At 43.2% G+C, this 21,266-nt stretch overlaps 1 protein-coding gene across 1 annotated transcript; it reads right to left on the reverse strand.

The window, feature by feature from the left end:
* Positions 1-674: 674 nt before the first annotated feature.
* On the reverse strand, positions 675-18,473 carry LOC117538646. Its single transcript, XM_034204515.1, has 11 exons — positions 17,746-18,473; positions 17,030-17,126; positions 16,803-16,907; positions 14,912-16,333; positions 13,003-13,125; positions 12,769-12,897; positions 11,860-12,052; positions 8,907-9,031; positions 7,557-7,747; positions 6,316-6,449; positions 675-2,552 (listed from the first exon to the last, which is right to left on the reverse strand). The coding sequence occupies exons 2-11, from the start codon at positions 17,120-17,122 to the stop codon at positions 2,320-2,322; spliced, it is 2,748 nt and encodes a 915-aa protein (XP_034060406.1). The 5' UTR covers positions 17,123-17,126; positions 17,746-18,473; the 3' UTR covers positions 675-2,319.
* Positions 18,474-21,266: the final 2,793 nt, after the last annotated feature.

Raw genomic sequence — 21,266 nt, forward strand, 5'->3', positions numbered from 1 at the left:
TACATCCGAGTACTTATTCCACCACTGTCTAAAGTTGATCAAAGTAACACCATTACATTTTATTCTTGGCAGTATGATGTACTGTAATATTTCATTTCTTACTTTGTGCAAAAAAACACATTTTAAAGAATCAGTCCAGTAGCATTAAAGTCATAGAACCTGATCAGTAAGGTATTGCGTAACATATTCAATCTAACAAACATACATTACACTTGCAAGATAATTGTCAATACATCTGCCATAAACACTATCGTTTGAATGTTTTGGTTTTTTTGCTGGCAATTCAGAGGATTGCTGTGATTTCCATGTTTGAAACTAGTTTTGAGTTAGTGCCAATAATAGAGGGCCTCAAATCCTTTTTTTTACCTTAAATATCAAATCCACCTCTGCGGTTATTACCATGGTGAGGTAGCTGAAGCTGGAAGCCAAAACAACAACATGTGTTTAGCTAGATGTTAAGAGGAATTGTAATTAAATCAGTTATGATTGAACAAGTACATTGCATTAACTGAGTGGAGCAAGTTATTTTAAAATCAAATCCAGTGCTTTACACTAAATTAATATGATTAGTAAAAATTTAATTTCAACTAGAGTATTTAATTTTGATGTGAGTTTTAACCCCAGATGTAACAAAGAGGCTGTCTGCAGAACAAAAAAGGGACAGCACAAAATAATAAGGATTAAAATATGTATTGTTTAAAAAAAACAGACTAGACATAAATACTATGGTTTTGGTCACATGATTACCCTGTGCTTTGAGAGACAAAACCTCTTAAAACATAAAGACAAGAATACATGCAAAAAAGGTTCAAATAAACATGCAACAAAACAACTCCATGCAAATGATAAACAGTCAAAAAAGAACAGTATAAATATACACAGGTTCGGCAGAGGGCATTTAGGATCCATGGTGAAAAATAAAAACGTACACGTTTTGGCACGGTTGGCACACTTCACTGATATCGACACTACTGTACAAGTTTAAAAAACCCACACAAACACGGTTTTCATCTCAGATAACATTTGAGAAAAAACAAACAAATTAGTGGCAATACACTGCACTCCAATAGAAAACTTTAGACACCACACTGTACCTGCTGATTCAACAGACTGAGATCAAGTGACAGGCACACCACGTCCATACTGTACATCACATCTTCCTCCATGGATCTGCACTTCCTTACCAGATACATTCATATGTTCTAACCAAAAGTTGACTTAAGTGCAGGATCATGCAACATCTGAGTAACACATGACTCAGCAGTTTTCTAGAACACATGCTTCTTATAACACAAATCCACATTTCATCCCTCCTGTAAATATTACTGCAACAGTAAGTGGTCTTGTTCAAATATGTTTTTGCTTTGATTTGGAATTACTAGGGCCACTGCTAGGAAAAAAAAAACATGTAAGAAATTGAGAATAAACCATTACACCCCAAAATGTTCAATCATGAAAAATACTTTGAAAACATCAGGATATAAACACAGGGAAAAAAACTTAAAAAGTAATGTAAAGTTGTAATGTTACAATAAAAATGTCATTAAAAAAAATAGTAACATTTCAAGAAAAAAATCTGGGAAACAGAGCAACGTCATGAGTACTACGTCATGGTATCATCAGAACATGTTTGTCCTAACATTGGCCATAAAACTCATTGTAAGAATGATTGAATGCCAGTGCAGCTGTGTCATTGTGAACATGACACAGCTGCACTGGCCCCGGTTTCAAAATGAATGCAACCATCACCATGTATAACACACATAAAGACAGTTTGTTGTAGCAAATTAATTTAAAAGAATTGTTGAATAAATACATCATTTGATATTAGATTAATACATATTTTTGGAGTCAGCATATTTAGTTCTCCTAATGTCCCTCATATGCTTATCCTGGAAACAAAGTTGGCAGACATCGATTAAAGGCCAGCTTCAATTCTAGTCCCAAAAACATCAATACACTTGTGCTTAAATTATTGAGACATATATATATATATTCCCAAATAGGAAACTTTAGACATAGGTCAAATGTATTGAGGGACAATAACATGGACTGACAGGAATTGTATGACACTAACTCCAGTTTCCCCCCCTCCCAGGTTTTGTGGATCAAAGTAGAAAAGCCGTCAAAAGAGCAGCAGGTCAAGGGAAACCCTTGTGTCTCTTAAATGTTCACAAATGAGGATCCATACTAATTAAGAGAGGGTAAACTTAATACATAAAAAGACAAATATTTGAAAAAGGGCTTATAATGGCTCATACTATCCATGACACTGCATTAGAGCTGTGTGATATTGCACTTAACGTTCCTCAGGCCGTCTCAGAAGCACTTCCTGAAGACTATCTGCGGCCCGTGCTCCTCGTATTCCTCCTGGCTGATCCAGGCGGAGCTGAAGGTGGGCAGGTTGGCCAGCACTGCCCCCCCGCTCCACACTGAGAAGTCTCGGTCCTTGGGGCTGGTGACGCGAACGTTCTCCCCCGTGTCCGTGGGAACCAGTCCTTTGATTTCAGCCTGGAGCCGCTCAGGAAGGCCGGGCAGCAGAGTGTTTCCGCCTGCAGCGAGAGAATGCATTCAGTAAAGAGTGGGACATTCACTGGAACAGGACTGAATCAAAGCATCAACACCACTGTGCAAGTTTTTAAAATCCATTCAGACAACATTTGAGAAAAACTAAGAACATTGGTGGAAATACACTGCACTCAAATAGAAAAGGTTAACTTTAGACACCACACTGTACCTGCTGATTCAACAGACTGAGATCAAGTGACGGGCACAACACGTCCATACTGTACATCACATCTTCCTCCATGGATCTGCACTTCCTTACCAGCTATTCATATGTTCTAACCAAAAGTTGACTCGGGTGGAAGATCATGTAACATGACTCAGCGGTTTTCTAGAACACATGTTTCTTATAACGCAAATCCACATTTTGTCCATCTCCTGTAAATATTACTGCAACAGTAAGTGGTCCTGTTTACCGGTTTCAGCAAGAGAAATCATTCAGAAAAGAGCATCACATTAACTGGAACGGGGGGGGGGGGGGTTTGATTTCCGCCCATTTCCACCTTATAAGGATACAATCAAATAAATCACCAAATAAGAGAGGAATATTGGAAGAAAAGTACTTTTACTGTAATTTCATGACTAGTTTAATTGACCACTCAATGCAATCTATGCCTCCTGATTCTTTCTAATTTGACCACTGCATTCGGCAACTCTTAAAAAGCAAATACGGGTGAGCCATAAAATCATATTCCTAAGTGGTGAAATCACGCTTTTAAGACCTTTTTCCGCATTACATCTGCAAATAAACTTCATACTGAAGAATCATTTATTGTTCTGTTGTTATGTATCACTGATAGATTGTCACATTTATTGAAGATAAATGATTATTGGCAAGAAAATCTACAAGAGATTGTACAGCGCAATCAGAGAGATACAGTATGTCCACGTTTTTGAGCAAGTCCACGAATCCAGTCTTTGTCAAGTCGGTCACCACCTTCGCGCAGCTGCTGGCGCCACTTCGTCCGGTCCTCCGCCAGCCTCTCCCAGTTGTCCGTCGCAATGTCCAGGGCCTTCATGTCATGTTTTACGACCTCCTTGAAGCGCAGCAGTGGTCGTCCTCTGCCTCTGGAACCAGCACTCAGCTCGCTGTATAAGATGTCTTTTGGCAGGCGGCCATCTGGCATTCTGCGAAGGTGACCGAGCCACCGCAGCCACCTGACCTTCAGTGTTTGGAACATTGACTTGCTGCCCGTACGCGCCAGCACCGCCTTGTTCGTGACCTTGTTCCGCCATGTGATTCCGAGGATGTTGCACAGGCACCGCATGTGAAAAGCATTTAGCTCTTTCGTGCCGCGCGTAAGTTGACCACGCCTCGGAACCATACAGCAGGACACTGACCACGCAACATTGGTAGATACGTGTCTTAGTGCGCTCGGTGAGGTATTTATTGCTCCAGGCTCTTGAGCGCAAACGACTGAAAGACGTTGCAGCTTTGCTGATACGAGTCTCCTTAACTAATGACAGGTCACTGCTGATTGTTGCGCCAAGATACGTGAACTGGTCAACAGTCTCCAGCACATGCTCGTTCACCATTACCGGCGACGCTGTGCTTCCTGCTTGGTGCATAACAACTGTCTTTTTGATGATCAGTGCAAATTCAGAGCATGCTGCATTGAATCTGTCCATCAGGCGATGTAGACCAGCTGCGCTGAGAGACACCAGAGCTGCGTCGTCCGCGAATAAGAGCTCACGAACTAGCACCTTCCGTACCTTTCTTTTCGCGCGCAGTCGGGCCAGAATAAACAGCTTCCCATCTGACCGCGTGTGCAGGAAAATGCCGTCTTCGTCCACGTGATCGTTGAATGCATGATGCAGCACAACAGAGAAGAAGATGCCGAAGAGCATGGGCGCTAACACGCAGCCTTGTTTGACGCCACTGCGAACGGAGAAGCTATCTGAAGTAGATCCTTCAAAGAAAACCGTTGCTGACATGTCCTCGTGAAGCGATTTGACCAGCGTCGGTGGGCAGCCTAGTTTATGCAAGATGGCGAACAGTCCTTCCCGACTCACCATGTCGAACGCCTTCGTCAGGTCGACAAACGCCATGTGCAGTGGTTTATTTTGCCCTCAGCAGTGTGCTTCAGTGCATTCACTAGCTCTGCCATGGTTGGCAAGTTCTCCAGCTCAGCATTGATGTCAAAGCCAAATGGCTGATGCTCCTTGGTTTGCCATAGAGCTCTGAGTAGTGCTCAACCCATCGTGACATCTGTTGCCCTGTGTCAGTGATCAGTGCTCCTTCTGCAGACTTCAGCGAACACACCTTCTTTGCTCTCGGCCCAATAGCCTTGTTCAGGCCCCTGTACAGTTCCCGCAGGTTACCAGTGTCTGAAGCCAGTTGGATGTCATCGCAGAGCTTGTTCCAGTACTGGTTAGCACAGGATCGAGCTGTCCTCTGAAGTTCACGCTGCACATCCTTGAGTGCAGTGAGAACTCTGTGTTGCCCGTTGATTGTACACTTTGTGCGCCTTGTTCTTGTCAGTGAACATCGGTTCCAGGACTACAGCACTTTCGACCATCCTGTCTTCTTGCGGCGGCCTTTTTGTGCCAAAAGATTCGGTAGCCGCGTCATGCATAGCAGCTCGCAGGCTCTACCAGTTCTCTTCTGGTCCTGTGCCGGTACTGCTTGCAGCCATCTTCTTTGCAAACGACTTCCGGAATGCTATGACATTTTCTGCGCACTTCATTCTTGAGGTGTTTTGGCACGGCTTCTCTTTTTGTCTTGGGGTAGGTTTTTGTTTAGGCATGTTCATCTGGGTTAGAACAAGCGAGTGGTCGGTATCACCATCAGCAGTGTGGTAAGTTCTGGAGCATCTGACTAGGCCAATGTCACGTCTTCTGACCAAAGCTAAGTCTAGCTGGTGCCAGTGCTTGGACCGCGGATGCATCCATGTCACCCGCCGACGTTGCTTCTGCTGGAACCAAGTGTTTGCGATGCAGAGCCCATGTTCACTGCACAGCTCGAGAACTCGCTGTCCGTTTTCGTTGATTTTCCCAACACCAAAGTGACCGATTGCATCCGGTCATGCCAGATAATTGGCGCCAACACGAGCATTGAAATCGCCGAGCAGCATCACGCAGTCCTCGGGGGGAATCTTGTTCAAGACGCCTGCCAGGCTGTCGTAGAACTGGTCCTTGACCGCAGCTTCACTCGGCAGTGTGGGAGCGTAGGCACATATCAGATGTATTGGGCTGGCAGATTGCTTGAGCGTCAAGGAAATGATCCTTTCTGACACACCGACAGGGGTGTCAAACTCTTTCACCAGCTTGTTGGACACTGCAAAGCCTACGCCGTGTGTGCGGTGTTCATCTTTGGCTTTTCCCCATCCAGAAGAAAGTGTAGTTTTGCTCTTTGATAGAACCAGACTCAGCTAGTCTGGTTTCCTAGATAAATAAATGTGGCATAAATGTACCGTTAGTGCTCCACAAAATTACATATACAACTTATTCCTCAGTTTAGAATATTTACCTCTCAGATTGACTACAAAGACACACTCTTTAAAATAACTTGTTAGTGAACAGCGGTATCTGCTGATTTCAAGCTTAAACTCTGAACATAAACAGTGTCTGCAGCCTAAGTAACCATGGCAATCTAGCCAGGTTAAAAGAGAGCCACTTGGGTACTATAGAAAACTCTGACTTTAGGCTCATCATACCTCGCTCTGATCTGGCTTCATATTAAACCCCTCCTCAGGATTAGAGCATGGCAGCAGTCAGTGCAACAGCTTAACAACAACAACCCTCCGTTACCTGACAGGACGATGTTTCCCAGGAAGCTGCGCCGCAGGTCAATGTCTGAGCTGAGGATTGACTTGTAAACGCTCTCATGCATCCCATAATGGTCCTGTCCAATCAGCTCGGGTTTGAAGAGAATCTCAGGGGCCCTGGAGGAACAGGGGAAGTTATAAAGCTATTTGAGTGGACTGTTAGAAGAGACATCTGCCCTCTGAAGTGGGCTTTGACATTATTATTGTACAGATTAAGTCAGATTTATCCTTAAACTGGTGACTCCTGTCCTGACCCATGTTAGAATCATGAGAAACGTCAGCAATACCTGGGAGGCAAGTTCACTTGAACCGCAGACTCAAGTTTCCAAGCCGAGTCCCCACGTGCTATTTAGCATTAGACACTAACTGAGGCTAATGTTCGTGTTACGTGTTATGTTTTGTGTCAAACATCAAAGTACTGGATAGTAAAAATGACATGAAGATTGAAAGCCTTTCAATATGCTTTGCACTTTCAAGCAGTGGTGTAACTAAGTGCTTGTACTCAAGTACTGTGCTTAAGTCAAAATGATGAGGTACGTGCACTTTACTTGAGTATTTCAATTATTGGCTACTATGTACTTCTACTCCACTACAACTCAGAGGTACATGGTGTACTTTTCCTCGCCTACGTGTATTTAATACCTTTAGTTACTTTCCAGATGTGGATGAATGATGTGAAATATAATCAAGTGTTGAATCAGACTTTAGTTCCACCTGGAGTAAATCCACAAGCTACCCTGCAGTATACAAAGTCATTCAAACTAGCTGCACCTTTACCAGCTTTGAGAACACTTTCATGATCAATCATTATAAAACATATCATATATATTATTCTGAAATCTGCATTGCGAGTACTTTGACTTTTACTACTTGAAGTATATTTAGATGCTAATACTTTGACTTGAGTAACATTTTGAATGCAGGACTTTTACTTGTAACAGGGTAACCCTACACTCTGGTACTTCTACTTTTACTCAAGTACAAGATCTGAGGACTTCTCCCACCTTTGCATCTCAGAGGAACTGGTCAGCACTTGCCTGACAAACTCAAATAATGAAATAGATCTTCCTATAAACACACTCAGTTGGCAGAGGTACCATGCTAATGATAGATCTATTTTTGTTTAGTATGTTTCACTGAGCTAATGCTGTCCTCCAATGCTGAATGAAATGACTTTCCAGCCTTCTAGTGTACATTGAGTGTCCTCGATGTGCAGACGGTTACCTGAACCTCTCCGAGCTGAGGGTGACGATCTGTCCATCCGGCATGTTGTAATGCATCTCTGCGCTGGACGCCTCCCCCTGACTCAGCTCAGCTTCATAGTTGAGAGCCACACAGCAGCACTTTTCCTTCATCTCCCTCACTATCTCCATCTCCGCTGAGGTGCGCATGCTGACCCCTTGTTCCTGCAGCAGCTGAAGCACAGGCACACAGAACGTCAGTCAGGGGATGGAAGAGGCAGTTACAGTTTCAATCACACCACACAGGGACTGGAACACGCTGCTCTGTGATGTGGACAGTCACAAATCACTAGTCAATTTAAACTAAGTACATTTTGGGTAAATGTGTATGCTACTGTTGGAGACATTCTGGCTTATTCAATACCCAAGGAATGCACAATTGTATACCTTGGAAATATAAATGTGTGATTGATAATGATAGATATAAGAGAGCAGTGGATGGATATATAAGAGAGGTCTATATAATGTAAACAATTACTTACCAACTTAAATGGAAAATGTATCACAGTGGGAAATGTCTAAGGCAAACAAATTTATTCTTTTATTTATGTCTTTATACTTTAGTTCTCTACAGTTTTTCTAAGTAAGAGAGGCCACAAGTTAACATGTACAAGGTTTTATGCTGAATATACAAACAAAAAAACCATTACAAAAAGAAACAGTCAGTAGTTTGACTAACATTTATTAGTATACTTTGAGATAAGTGTCATGTAAGAGATGTTCCATTATGACTTTGTATATGGGTGGGTCACAAACAGATCATTGGTTCATCTACTTGAACAGGTATCCCAGTGGGGTATAGCCGAGAACAGCTGTGAGCAGCAGAGTTATGATATCAATCAGAAGAGTATTTCGGATGATTTAAAAGCTACATAAATGATGGATTAAAAACTTTAAAAACATTTGAAGCCTTTATGGCAATTTAATTGCAAGAGGCCCTTCTTATCATCTTAATGAATCAAATGAAATTACAAACTGGCATTCAGTCATGTTAACAGGGTTGGATGAATAACATAATAAAATATTGTTTTGATAAGCTTCCATGTTTTAAAGTAGGCAAAGGCTGTTTTTGACTACAGTTATTGTGGTAAGTGTCCAAATTAGATGGTTGTCGTCATCATTGCAATATTTACTTAATGAAGCACGATCCAATAATCCAATGAATGTCCGCTGACGCTCGAAGCACCCTGTGCAACATTGGCTAAATATTCACGTAAATAATTCCTCTTTGTACAACATTTTTCACAAAACCCCAAAGCCAATCGGAAGTGTTATCCATTCACATTACTGCCAATAAACTGTGAAACATAATCAAAAGAAAAGAGATGAATACCTTTTTCAGATGCATTGTAACATCTACACCAGCCAGAGGGAAGCGCTGCACTGCATGAGGCAGACAGTATCCCTCAAACACTGGCACGCTGTGGCTCACCCCGTCTCCAGAGTCAAACACCACACCTTTAAATACAAATAAAAGCGCAATGATTTTCAAATGGATCACATTTTTGATCCAATAACATAAAAAATGGCTTTAAGAAAGAAGTTTAAACATATGAAGATGCAAGTTCAAGTCCTTATGAAGACTTTATGACTTCATAAAGTGGTGTTTCTAGCCACCGTAAAGCACAAGTACACTAACAGAGTTGTATATATCATAAAAAACGGTGTTATTCATGAGCCTATGTCTAACACTACGGAGGAGCTTAGCTTATGGTTTCACTCCACATGTAAAGCTGCTATGGACACTGTGGCTCCATTAAAAACAAGGCAACCCAAAACTAAATCCGAGCCTTGGCTAAATGCCACGACTCTGGCTGCCCGACGTGAATGCCGTAGAGCTGAGAGAAGATGGAATAAGGACAAACTACAAGTCTCTTTTCAAATGCTGAGGCAGTGTTGGCGTCTATCAGACAACTGTGAAAGAGGCAAAAACAAAAAATTTCTCCGACATCATTCTTTAAAGCAGTGCTTCTCAAACTTTTTCAGTAATGTACCCCCTTTGAAACATTTTCTCAGCCAACTACCCCCTGACCGACCCCGAACATTTTTGATCGAAAAAGCCTATACAAATAATTCCAATATAGTGATGTTCCCTCAGTGTGTGATTTATTAACTCCTTCATGCATGCATTACAACAAACTAAGGATATTTTCATTTTATGCATGAAAAAAAATAACATAACATTTTTTTAAACTGATTTTTCCAAGGAGTTTTTCAACTGAAGTAATATCTGTTACCAATGAACAAAATGATATATTATGCAAAACTATAAAATACAATACACAAATGTAACATCTTTATATGAGGACCCCCTTGGTGGTTCTAGGAATATTTTATACACAATTGTGTTTTCTATTTAACTTATTGTACTAAGATTATTTTTGTAATCATGCATGGTATTTTTTTAATTAACTTTTTATTTATTTTTTCAAATCTCACGTACCCCCTGCAGTACCCCTAGGGGTCCGCGTACCCCTATTTGAGAATCACTGCTTTAAACTGTCACAAACCTTGTGTAATGTTTCAGACAATAGATTCAGTTCTTAATGCCCCTCTGACTACCTGTGTGGAGACCTCCCCTGCAATCTGTGAACATTTTCTTCAATTTGTTATTAATAAGGTCACTTCAGCTAGGGCTCAAATCACTGCTCCAGCAAACGACACCTCTGTCTCTGCGCCCTGCTTTGCTGTTTTTGACCGTTTTGAGCCTATGACTCTGTCCTCTGTGCAGGAGATTGTCTCCAAGATAAAGCCCTCTGGTTCTCCAATTGACCCTGTCCCTCCTCGGTTTTTTAAAGAGGTATTCCACACTGTAGGACTATTTGTTCTTGGGTTTTTAACAGCAGTCTGCTCACAGGGGTTGTTCCGGAAAATTGGAAACATGCAGTTGTACAACCAGTTATTAAGAAACCTAGTCTGGATCCCACAGTTCTTGCAAACTTTAGGCCCATTTCCAAATTGCCTTTTATGTAGAAAATCCTAGAGAAGATTGTTTACCGTCAACTTCTCTCTTTTCTGGAAGAGTACAATGTACTCAAGGTCTTCCAGTGGACCATGAGATCCTGATAGCTCGACTTTCTGCGTCAGCCTTGGGGACTCTGAGTCCTCGTCTGCTCCTCTCCTTTGTGGGGTTCCACAGGGCTCAGTGTTAGGCCCCCTGTTATTCTCCCTCTATTTGCTTCCTCTCTGGTCCATTATCAGGAAGCAAGGCATCGCTTTTCATTGCTATGCAGACGATTGCCAAATATATGTGCCACTTAAAAAGAACGACTCGCACTCAATTAAACTACTGTTAAACTGCCTTGAAGACATTACGTCCTGGATGGCATGCAACTTTTTTAATTAAACGATGACAAAACCGAAGTGATGGTTTTTGGTGCCCCTCGGACCACTCCTATAGACCTAGGATCCTTGGGCCACTCCACCAGGCCTACCATAACAAATCTTGGTATAAAGATGGACCCTGAACTCAAGCTGGACAGCCAGATCCAGGCAGTCGTTTAAAACAGCTTCTTCCACCTCAGGCAGCTAGCCAAAATAAAGCCTTTTATAAGTAGTGACCTTTTTGAAATGGTAATCCATGCCTTCGTCACCTCCCGCTTGGATTACTGTAATGCACTATATATGGGGATAAGTGCGTCCTCCCTTGCTCGCCTGCAGATGGTGCGAAACGCAGCAGCACGGCTGTTAACTGGCACACGCAAACACGAGCACATTTCCCCCCATTTTATCTTCACTCCACTGGCTGCCCGTTCATTCGAGGATTAATTTTAAAACTCTTTTATTTACTTTTAAAGCCCTCAATGGCCTGGCCCCGGCCTACCTCTCTGAGCTGTTACACAGCTACACGCCCACTCGCACTCTCAGGTCAGCTGATCAATTGCTCCTGAGGGTGTCAAAAACAAAGTCAAAGCTCAGAGGGGACCATGCTTTCTCTGCTGCCGCCCCTAAACTGTGGAACGACTAACCCTTGCTAATCAGACAGGCTCCCACACTGTCTGTTTTTAAATCCCGTCTAAAAACCCACCTCTTCTCCTTAGCATTCAAAACCAAGTTTTATTTGCTTTCAGTGGTCTATTGTTTTTACTATGTGGCCGTTTTGTTTTTTTATAATTGTTACGTTTATTCTGGTTTGTGTTTGTACCTTTTATGTCATTTTATACTTATTTTTATGTTTTGTGAGCCGAGTGATTTTATATTTTCTGTATCTCTCTGTACAGCACTTTGGTCTGGAGGTTTTAAAGTGCTACATAAATAAAGCTAGATTGGAGAGTTGGCCTACGTACCGGTGGATCTCCCCGCTGCGTAAAGGGCCAGCACGGCCTGCATGGCCACGTATGTGAAGGGAACATTGAAGCACTCGAACATGATCTCCACCATGCGCTGCCGGTTCCCCAGGGGGTTCATGGCCGCCTCCGTAAGCAGGACAGGGTGATTGTCCGGGTCCACACCCAGCTGCTGGAACGTGTGTTGCCAAATCTGAAACAAGAAAAGGGAGTCAAAGAAGTCAAAGCTCCCCTCTCCATGGTTACCTACTAAAAGGTGTACCTTTCTTCTAGCTGATCAATGTGATCACTGGACTACTAAATGTCAGAACACAATGTGTGCCCGGGGGAAAAAGAAGAATTGGACGGCAGTGGGTTTCTGTCCAGCTGTGTTGTTGTAAGAACAGATTTTTATTTATTTTTTAAAGGAAGAAGCAGAAAAATGAGAATTGATAACGTTTCATTTCAGAATTGATGCGTCATCTGCTTTTGGGAGGTTGGGATTAACAGAGACATTAAGACGCAATTTAGTACAAATATGGGCCGATTAATATCTGCGGCTGATTTATTTACAACATAAAACAAAATTCTAAAATGGATAGCGCTTAGTTATGCGGCACCAACACTCATTCAGTCAAATTAAAGTAAAAAAAACGTGTTCTTCCAAGCCTCCACATTTAATGAAGAATCATACAAATATCTGTTATATAGTAATAGATTAGTGTTTATGAGTTATGACGGAGGAAAATGTGACTTGAATTAAGTGGAAAAGTTGTGGAACTGATCCACTCATACTATACTATTTATATAAACACAGTGCCGGGTTTTAAAGCTTGCCCCTCTTGAAAATAACGCATCCATTTCATAGAGATATACTCCCAGTGACATCATACTGTACCTACTGTATTAGTCATATCCAGTCCCACTTACCTTTTCCATGTCGTCCCAGTTGCGAATGATCCCGTTCTTTATGGGATGCCTCAGAGCCAGGACCCCCCTCATGTGCTGAGCCTCGTGTCCAATGTAGGTCTCCCTCTCAAGGTTACCGTTCATTATTTCCTACAAAGACAAAACTTCTGATTAGAGGCGAGCTAAAGTCAAAGCCACGTTATAATGCTTTTTTGTAGAGAACATTTAGTTGTACACATAAGTGTATGCCCTTACCTCGTATTTTGGCATCCCAATGATTGTTGGGAATATAATGTTTGGGAGGTCCTGATCTGCAAATCCTGCTTTCATCAAACCAGAGCCCGTATCCAGAACTATGGGGGTCTTAAAATCTGTCATCTGTAATCACAAAAGGAAAAAAGAAATACACTTCAATCAAATGAAGGATGATGCTGGGGATTCTCACCAGTGCTGGGCAACTCACCGCATATTCATAGCCCACATTCAAATGAGAACAGTATACAAACGTTTCCGTTTAACTGATGTTTGTGTAAACATTTAAATACGAGATTCATGTATTTGAGGGATCTTAAAGGGGGGGGGGGGACATATTCTGCTGATGTTCAGGTGTATATCAGTATGTAGTGTCTCTACTTTAAAGAGTCCTCTCCTGCTGATGTTCAGGTGTATATCAGTATGTAGTGTCTCTACTTTAAAGAGTCCTCTCCTGCTGATGTTCAGGTGTGTATCAGTATGTAGTGTCTCTACTTTAAAGAGTGCTCTCCTGCTGATGTTCAGGTGTATATCAGTATGTAGTGTCTCTACTTTAAAGAGTCCTCTCCTGCTGATGTTCAGGTGTATATCAGTATGTAGTGTCTCTACTTTAAAGAGTCCTCTCCTGCTGATGTTCAGGTGTATATCAGTATGTAGTGACTCTACTTTAAAGAGTCCTCCTGCTGATGTTCAGGTGTATATCAGTATGTAGTGTCTCTACTTTAAAGAGTCCTCTCCTGCTGATGTTCAGGTGTATATCAGTATGTAGTGTCTCTACTTTAAAGAGTCCTCTCCTGCTGATGTTCAGGTGTATATCAGTATGTAGTGTCTCTACTTTAAAGAGTCCTCTCCTGCTGATGTTCAGGTGTATATCAGTATTTAGTGTCTCTACTTTAAAGAGTCCTCTCCTGCTGATGTTCAGGTGTATATCAGTATGTAGTGTCTCTACTTTAAAGAGTCCCCTCCTGCTGATGTTCAGGTGTATATCAGTATGTAGTGTCTCTACTTTAAAGAGTCCTCTCCTGCTGATGTTCAGGTGTATATCAGTATGTAGTGTCTCTACTTTAAAGAGTCCTCTCCTGCTGATGTTCAGGTGTATATCAGTATGTAGTGTCTCTACTTTAAAGAGTCCTCTCCTGCTGATGTTCAGGTGTATATCAGTATGTAGTGTCTCTATTTTAAAGAGTCCTCTCCTGCTGATGTTCAGGTGTATATCAGTATGTAGTGTCTCTACTTTAAAGAGTCCTCTCCTGCTGATGTTCAGGTGTATATCAGTATGTAGTGTCTCTATTTTAAAGAGTCCTCTCCTGCTGATGTTCAGGTGTATATCAGTATGTAGTGTCTCTATTTTAAAGAGTCCTCTCCTGCTGATGTTCAGGTGTATATCAGTATGTAGTGTCTCTATTTTAAAGAGTCCTCTCCTGCTGATGTTCAGGTGTATATCAGTATGTAGTGTCTCTACTGGGACATGTCTCCATGCCTTAATGTTCAAAAAGCTCTTTATTGTTCTCATACTGTCTGTGGTGCAGCACCTCTTTTCACCCTTGGTCTGAAACCAGAGCCCAGTCTACTCTGATTGGTTAGCTGGCCGGCTCTGTTGTGATTGGTCAACTGCTTATAGATGTCCCGCCTGCTCCGCCTGTCACCAACAATGGGTTGGGGCGCTAGCCATTAGAAGCGCGGATTTCACATATTGATGTCACTATGTTACAGAAGTAAACAAATGAGTCCAATGGAGGCGTTTCAGGAAAGTGGTCAATCAAGTGGTCGACTAAACCATTTGCATGAACAAAATCTATAAACACACTACAGGAAAGGGAAAACCCTGAAAAGCACAATAGGGCCTCTTTAATATAAAAAGGTATGAAAATAAGAACACAGCTTTAACTGTGTGTTACAGTAGAACATGTACCTGCGTCATGTTGATGTTGAGCTGGGCTTGGATCCCTGAGCCTGGTCCCCTCATGGCTTCAGAGCTCTGAACAGCATCCAGGAAGTCCACTCTCCCTCCAGGTGCAACCTCCGGAGGCAGGTCAGGGGGCAGGGCAGGGGGCAGCTGGGGGGCTGAGGGCACCGCTGCAGGAGATAGAGGCTGCACCTCCTCTGCTGGCTGCAAATCTGTCTGGCGCAAACATGCACCTCCCACTGATGCACCCCCTTCATCTTCAGTGTCTGAAGAAATGTTGCACTCCTCAGTGAGTGCATGGTTGTTGTTATTGTTGTTGTTAGTGTGCTCCTTCACATTTGGATTGAGAACAAAGCTGTGAAGGACAGCTGCAGTCACATTCTCTGGCAGTGCATCATGTGGTTCATCTTGCAGATCACGTTGCACAGGACCAGGACCTTGATCAACAGCGGGCCGCTCTGGATTCTGCAGCTCTGAGGAGTGGGGGGATTCATGTTGGAGGTTGTTGTTCACAGGAAGGGAAGCTTTCCTTGGCTTAGGCACGGGAAGATGGGAGGGTTTTCCTCCTGGGTCAAATGATCCATAATCTAGCTTTATTTCAGAGGCTGGAGAAGCCTTTTCACTTGATCCGTCTTGTTCGTTATCGGAGATACATCCCTGAGGTTGGATACACAGCTCTTTGTGAGGTACCTTTAAATCAGAGGTATTATTTAAAGTATGTCTATGAAATACTGACGGCTCAGCTTCAGGGCTATCCTCTTGACATTCCGAATCAGGAAGTTGAACCAAGTGTTGTGGGGTAGCCTCTTTGGCAGCATCGGGGTCTAACAGAATATGTTCAGCCTCACAGGAATCCTGACTCTGGGGATCAGTGTGGACTGAAGCTGTAGGATGAGTTCTCAGTGATCCGTTACAACCTCCTGATAAGAGCTCATCACAGAGTGCTTTGTCCTCCTTGGTCTCACTTCTAGCCTTCTCCATAATAGAACATTTTACAACCTTTTTCACGCCGTCCTTGTGCTTCTTCACCCTCTGCTCGTTGTCCAAGCTCTTCTCTAGCTTCTCCACCTCCCTTTTCTCCTTCTCCAGTTGTACCCTGAATGCCTGCCTCTCTTTGTTCGTCTCGTTTGTGATTGAAGGTTTGCTCGCAGACTCTTCTGGGCTTTCTATGCAGCTCCGCAGCTTGTGGATCTTCATGTTCTCCTCCATGATCAGCTCATCCAGGATGTGGACTTTCCTTAACTCCGTCAGCAGGTCCGGCCTGCTGTGAAAAACTGCTGTATCAGTGTGGAGCCCCTCATCTTCAGAAGCCTGAGCTCCACCCGCAGACCCAGCTGATGTGGGCTCACTGAGTTGGTCGGACTCTGCAGGGTCCAGGTCATCCTGGAGACCCAGAACACCAGCCTCTGCCAGCTCACTGGAGGACATCTTTAGAAATGAGAGGAAGCAGATGGAGCATAATGAACAAACACCCCAGGTTTACACTGGCTGTATAGTCTGCACTTCAATAAAGGTAGACGTGTGTCCAGAAAAACCCTCAATCTGTCCCCCACTGTATACGAGTACTTTTGGTAATTTAAGTATATTTTCATGCCAATACTTTTTGAATGGAGGACTACTACTTGTAACAGTGTATTTCTACACAACACTTCTACCCAAGTTCAAGATCCGAATACTTTTCACCTCGGGCACAATGTACACCTGAAACTAAGTAATACAATAGGCTTCCTGTTGGTTTCCATCCGTCAGAGCACTCTACCTCTACCTTAGTCAACACAATGATGACTCATGATGAGTCTTAAACTAAGTTCACAAACAGTCACTAAGTGCACCATGAGTAAAACCGGTATATTCAGTGAGCGAATAACCTTGTGAAGGGGACTGAAGTGTAACCTACCGCACTGAGCTGCGACTCGCTGTCCCACAGGGGCCACTGGTGCCTGTCCTCGGCCCTCAGCAGGGCCTCCAGCACCGCCTCCTGAGCTAGGACGTTCTCCTCTTTCTGTGGAGAAACACCTTCATTTCACTGTCCGTCACATCCACTAAGAAATCAATCGGGCTGTTTTAACCTGTGATGGACATCTAATGTGCAGCCCTTAATGCCACGAATGGTGCCTCTCTTACCTCCAGCATTTCATCCGCCCTGACCAGGATCTGCTCCACTTCCCTCAGACCCTCCTGCTCCTTCACCTCCCAGTCATTCAGAGAGATATCCATCACACTGAAAATAAGAAAAGCAGGATGTTTATAGCAAGTAGAAAAACAGTACTTTCAAACGTAACCTCTTTTTAGCAATGCCTTTTGTGGAGCCTTCAATTTCTTCAATAAAGGAAAGTTGTTTTGATGTTTAGTAGCAGCAGAAAGTGAGAACTGAGTCCAATTTGATCATATTTTCAGCATACTGTAAAGTACCATGCTAGAAGGGAAAGCTTGGCGTGGTTTGCTGCGCTGATGCACCCTTCAGTAAAGTAGCTTATTGGAAATCTAGAAGCCAAATTATCCAAGTGTGGAAGCATTTTGGATTCAACATCACAGATGGAAACATTGCAGTTAAAGAAAAACTGTAAAATCCAACTGCCCCCATTAGCAAGTCACTCAAATGAGGAGTGGAATCCTAACTTCACATGTTGACTCAATTTCTTCTAAGAGTAGTTGACATGTTTATCCCATGTGTGCTTTGCGGGGAGGAGTTTCCCCTCTGACCCGTGTGGTGCCTGCACAGTTTGGTTCAGTATGTGGAAGATGCCGGTCGATTATGTGCGATCTCAATAAAGCAGTTAAAGTATACAAATGTTGTGTTTATTACGTTTAACAATATATATTTAAACAATTATTTTTACCCATCCACAGCATCCTGAACCTGCTCATGGAGGTCATAGGAGTCCCAGAGGAGAGTGGGGCCCCCCTCTGTGGTGAGGATGGAGCGCTCTCGGCCCTCTGTGATAGTGCTGGAGAGGACTTTGCGAATGGGACTCAGTTCAGGGTCCTCTAAGCTGCTCTGAGAGTGCAGGGCCCAGTCTGTGGGCTGTGTGCGGCTCAACACGTCCGTCTGTGTGGGCTGGTCCCGGCACCTGCAGGGGTCGGAGCCATCCAACTGAAGGTCTCCCTTGTGCGGCGTCGGGTTATGCGTGATGGTAACCGTGTACGAGTTCTCCAGATTGTCCACCGGCAAGCTGAGCCAGGGGTTACTGGGTAGGGCAGCTGAGCGCTTCACTTTTATCTCCAGGTTGAGAGAATCCACGGTGACTTTAGGGATGATGTGGATGCTCGCCCTGGATGAGTTCCCCAAGGAGCCAAACTGCTCTCTGAGGTCTTCAGGATCGGAAACACTGGAGATGTTCTCCTCGTGGATTTGAGGCTGACTCACAGAGTCCCTAATCCCAGCTGATGCGCACAGACTCTCCACTCCTTCCCTCCCCCCCCAGGCCTCCAACTGGCAGCCCCCAGCTCCATCGAAGCCTGAGTCGAAGGAGCTGAGGGAGGGGGGTTTGCCCTCAGCTGAAGCAGAGACAGTCTGGGGAAGATGGGCTGCTTTCTGTTCCTTTACACCATTAGTGAGGTCCTGACCTTCTTTAGCTGTTCTGTTTGAAGCACCATCATCAGGGGGGGGGGGCAAATTGTCTGTTCCGCAACAGCTCGTACTGCCACTGTAGGGCCCGCTGCAGCGGCCCCACAGCCACGGGGCCAGAGGACATGAGGAGCTTCCTCAGGGTCATGCACCTGATGGAGAGCACATGAAGAATTGTGGTAAAAAATAACAGTGAAAAATACATTTAAAAAGATGTACTGCTTAGATAGATATTTTATTGAACCCAAATTGGGAAATTATTTTTGTTAAAAGCAGCAGTGTGCTCAGGCATTCCAATATTTAAAAGGTGAAATAAATAGTATAGTATAACATAAAATAAAAACAATAAAACAGCAAGTAAAACATAACAGTAGAAAAGACATGTATCCTAAATAATACACACAATCTAAAATATTCTGGATTAATTAAAATGTTCTTTAGAAGACCAAAATACTGCAGCAACAGAAATAGAGACATATACTACAGGAGCAGAAACATATATAGGAGAGTATATAAACTACGGTTAAAATGTGTCACTGTTTCTGAACAGCCAAATGTTCCATTTCTACGGTTGTTCATGATGACGTAGCATAATGTTGGGAGTATCTATAAAACCATGTATCATGGTCCTTTTATGGAATTGTGTCTCGTGTCCATTTGCCGCAGATTTAAATTTTTTGATTTTATTTATGCAAACTTGCCTTTTCAAGAGCTTTCAAACATTGAACTAGCTGGCAACATGGCCAAGTGCTACGATGAGCTCTAAATAGTCTGAATAGATCCATCTCCATGACAACATAGCAAACTCCATGTTTTGATAAAAGCAAGTGGGGTTACCAATAAAACAAGCTAGCAATGGACTCTGAGATGAAGCTTTTTTCACATAAGCCAACAACATTATTCATTCAGAAATAATATAAACCAGTATGGGATGTCAAATCTTTGAAGACATTTTTTTATCACATTGCCGCACCTTAAAAGGATTATTTCTTTATGAGAAAGTGAATAAGGGATTATTAAGTGACTGAATTGTTTCGGCCGGTCGCCCCTAACACATGTAAGCCATCTAGTGTTTTCTTTCTTTAGCTACAAGACACAAGTGTTTTCAGAAAAAAGCAATTCTGACTACACTTGAACGACTTGACATGTGTTTAAAACATTAAATTGAATGAAGGTTAGCAAACACAGCCATCAACTGTACTGCTGTTATATGTGTTCACATTAATATGCATAAATGTACAAGGCACTATCCTTAAAATAGAATACTTTCTTTCACACACAGATTTTTCTAGGTTTTTGACATGTCTGAAACAGGAAGAAAAGTAAAAAAAGAAGATGTGGCCAAGGTCAAATGAACCAATATGTTGCATTACTACGAGTAGGAGACACATCAGTAGAAGGACTGGCACAAAAAAAGCCAAAGGTTTGTCTTCATAACCTCCGTGTGAAACTCAAAGCGCTCTCACCTCTGAGACATCTTCTTCCCTGCCTGCTGGACGTCATCATCTGGGATGGCAAGGGACAGATGTGCCAGATGAACCAGCTCCTCCACATCTGGAGGGGGGTTCTTCTTCAGGAAGGTGGACATCTTGTACCTCCATGCAGGGATGGTGCCATAGTTCCTCCTCTGCATGGAACCGCTGTCTCCGTTAACTCCTGACAGCAGAGCCTGCAGGAAGTTCTCGCTGAGAACCAGACGGTACCAGCTGCTGGCCTGGAGGGGGAGCAGGGTCAGGGGTCATGTTTCAGAACGGCAAGGGGTAACGAGGAGGGGGCACACAATGCACAGAAAACAGTACTGCTTTCAGACTGACTGTTAGAGCCAGTCTTTTGTTTTGTAAAATGGGCCACATATTGTCACCTATTCGCAGTGTTGGGGTAGTTACTACAATTCTAGTTACTTTATAAAAAAAGTAATGCCTTACTTTACTAAATTAATCCCTGCTGAAATTGCGTAGTCACTCTACTAGTTACACTACTTTTGGACTACTCCCTAACATCACCTGAGATGCACCATAAATCAAAAGACAAATAACAATATCAAGTTTGTACAGAACACAGGTCCAGGTAGCTTCCAAAGTGTTCCCGTCTGATGAAGGCAGCCCCCCGTTATCTGCATCTTGCTCAATATGTTTGGGAAAGATGGCTATTTCACCGTGGAAACGAGCGACATTTCCTCCTGTGTTTGTCTCATTCTGTTGCTGCTACAACACTTTCCGTGCAGGGATCAATAAAGGTCCATATTATTTCTTTGTTTGATCTCCCCTCCAGAATACATTATAAACTTGTGATGAATCACAGATTGTGATTGACTCAATAGAAATGTTTGAACTGATGACAGCTCTACTATGAAAGCCAACGCTCACCTTGCTGTAGTGATGGTGGTAGCTGGAGACCACCCTCAGGGTCTGCAGGATGAAGTGAACCGCAGAGTGGAGCTTGTCCTTCAGCCGCTCCACATCCATAACCCAGCGCTCCCTGCTCTGCCCGTCCAGCAGCAGCAGCACCTCCTCCACAGTGTGGATCACATCTTCAGCACAACGGACCAGAGCCTGGGGGAGACAAGGGGGTTTGGGGATATTTACAGACACTATTTAATCAGGTTTTTTTTCCACTTTAGTCATTTGACAATAGGCCAGTTGTTCTGCTCATCTCCACGTGCTTTTCCTAAACCGTGTTGCTCGAGGGTAACACCTGAGGGGTTTGCTTGTTGTTGCAGCCAGGCTCATAGGCTGCAACAAAGATGGGAGACCACACAAGTTGAAGTGTTATAGTTATGTACAATATAACTGA

This window comes from Gymnodraco acuticeps, unplaced genomic scaffold (genome assembly GCF_902827175.1).
Source record: "Gymnodraco acuticeps unplaced genomic scaffold, fGymAcu1.1, whole genome shotgun sequence".
NCBI classification, from domain to species: domain Eukaryota; kingdom Metazoa; phylum Chordata; class Actinopteri; order Perciformes; family Bathydraconidae; genus Gymnodraco; species Gymnodraco acuticeps.

Bases quoted from the DNA above. Each gene is read 5' to 3' on its own strand.
- LOC117538646 (XM_034204515.1), bottom strand. From the start codon at position 17,122: ATGGATATCTCTCTGAATGACTGGGAGGTGAAGGAGCAGGAGGGTCTG. The intron at 12,898-13,002 runs GTAAGGGCATAC...TTGTCTTTGTAG, and splicing joins TTGGGATGCCAAAATACGAG to GAAATAATGAACGGTAACCT. The intron at 2,553-6,315 runs GTAACGGAGGGT...CTCTCGCTGCAG, and splicing joins GGGAAACATCGTCCTGTCAG to GCGGAAACACTCTGCTGCCC.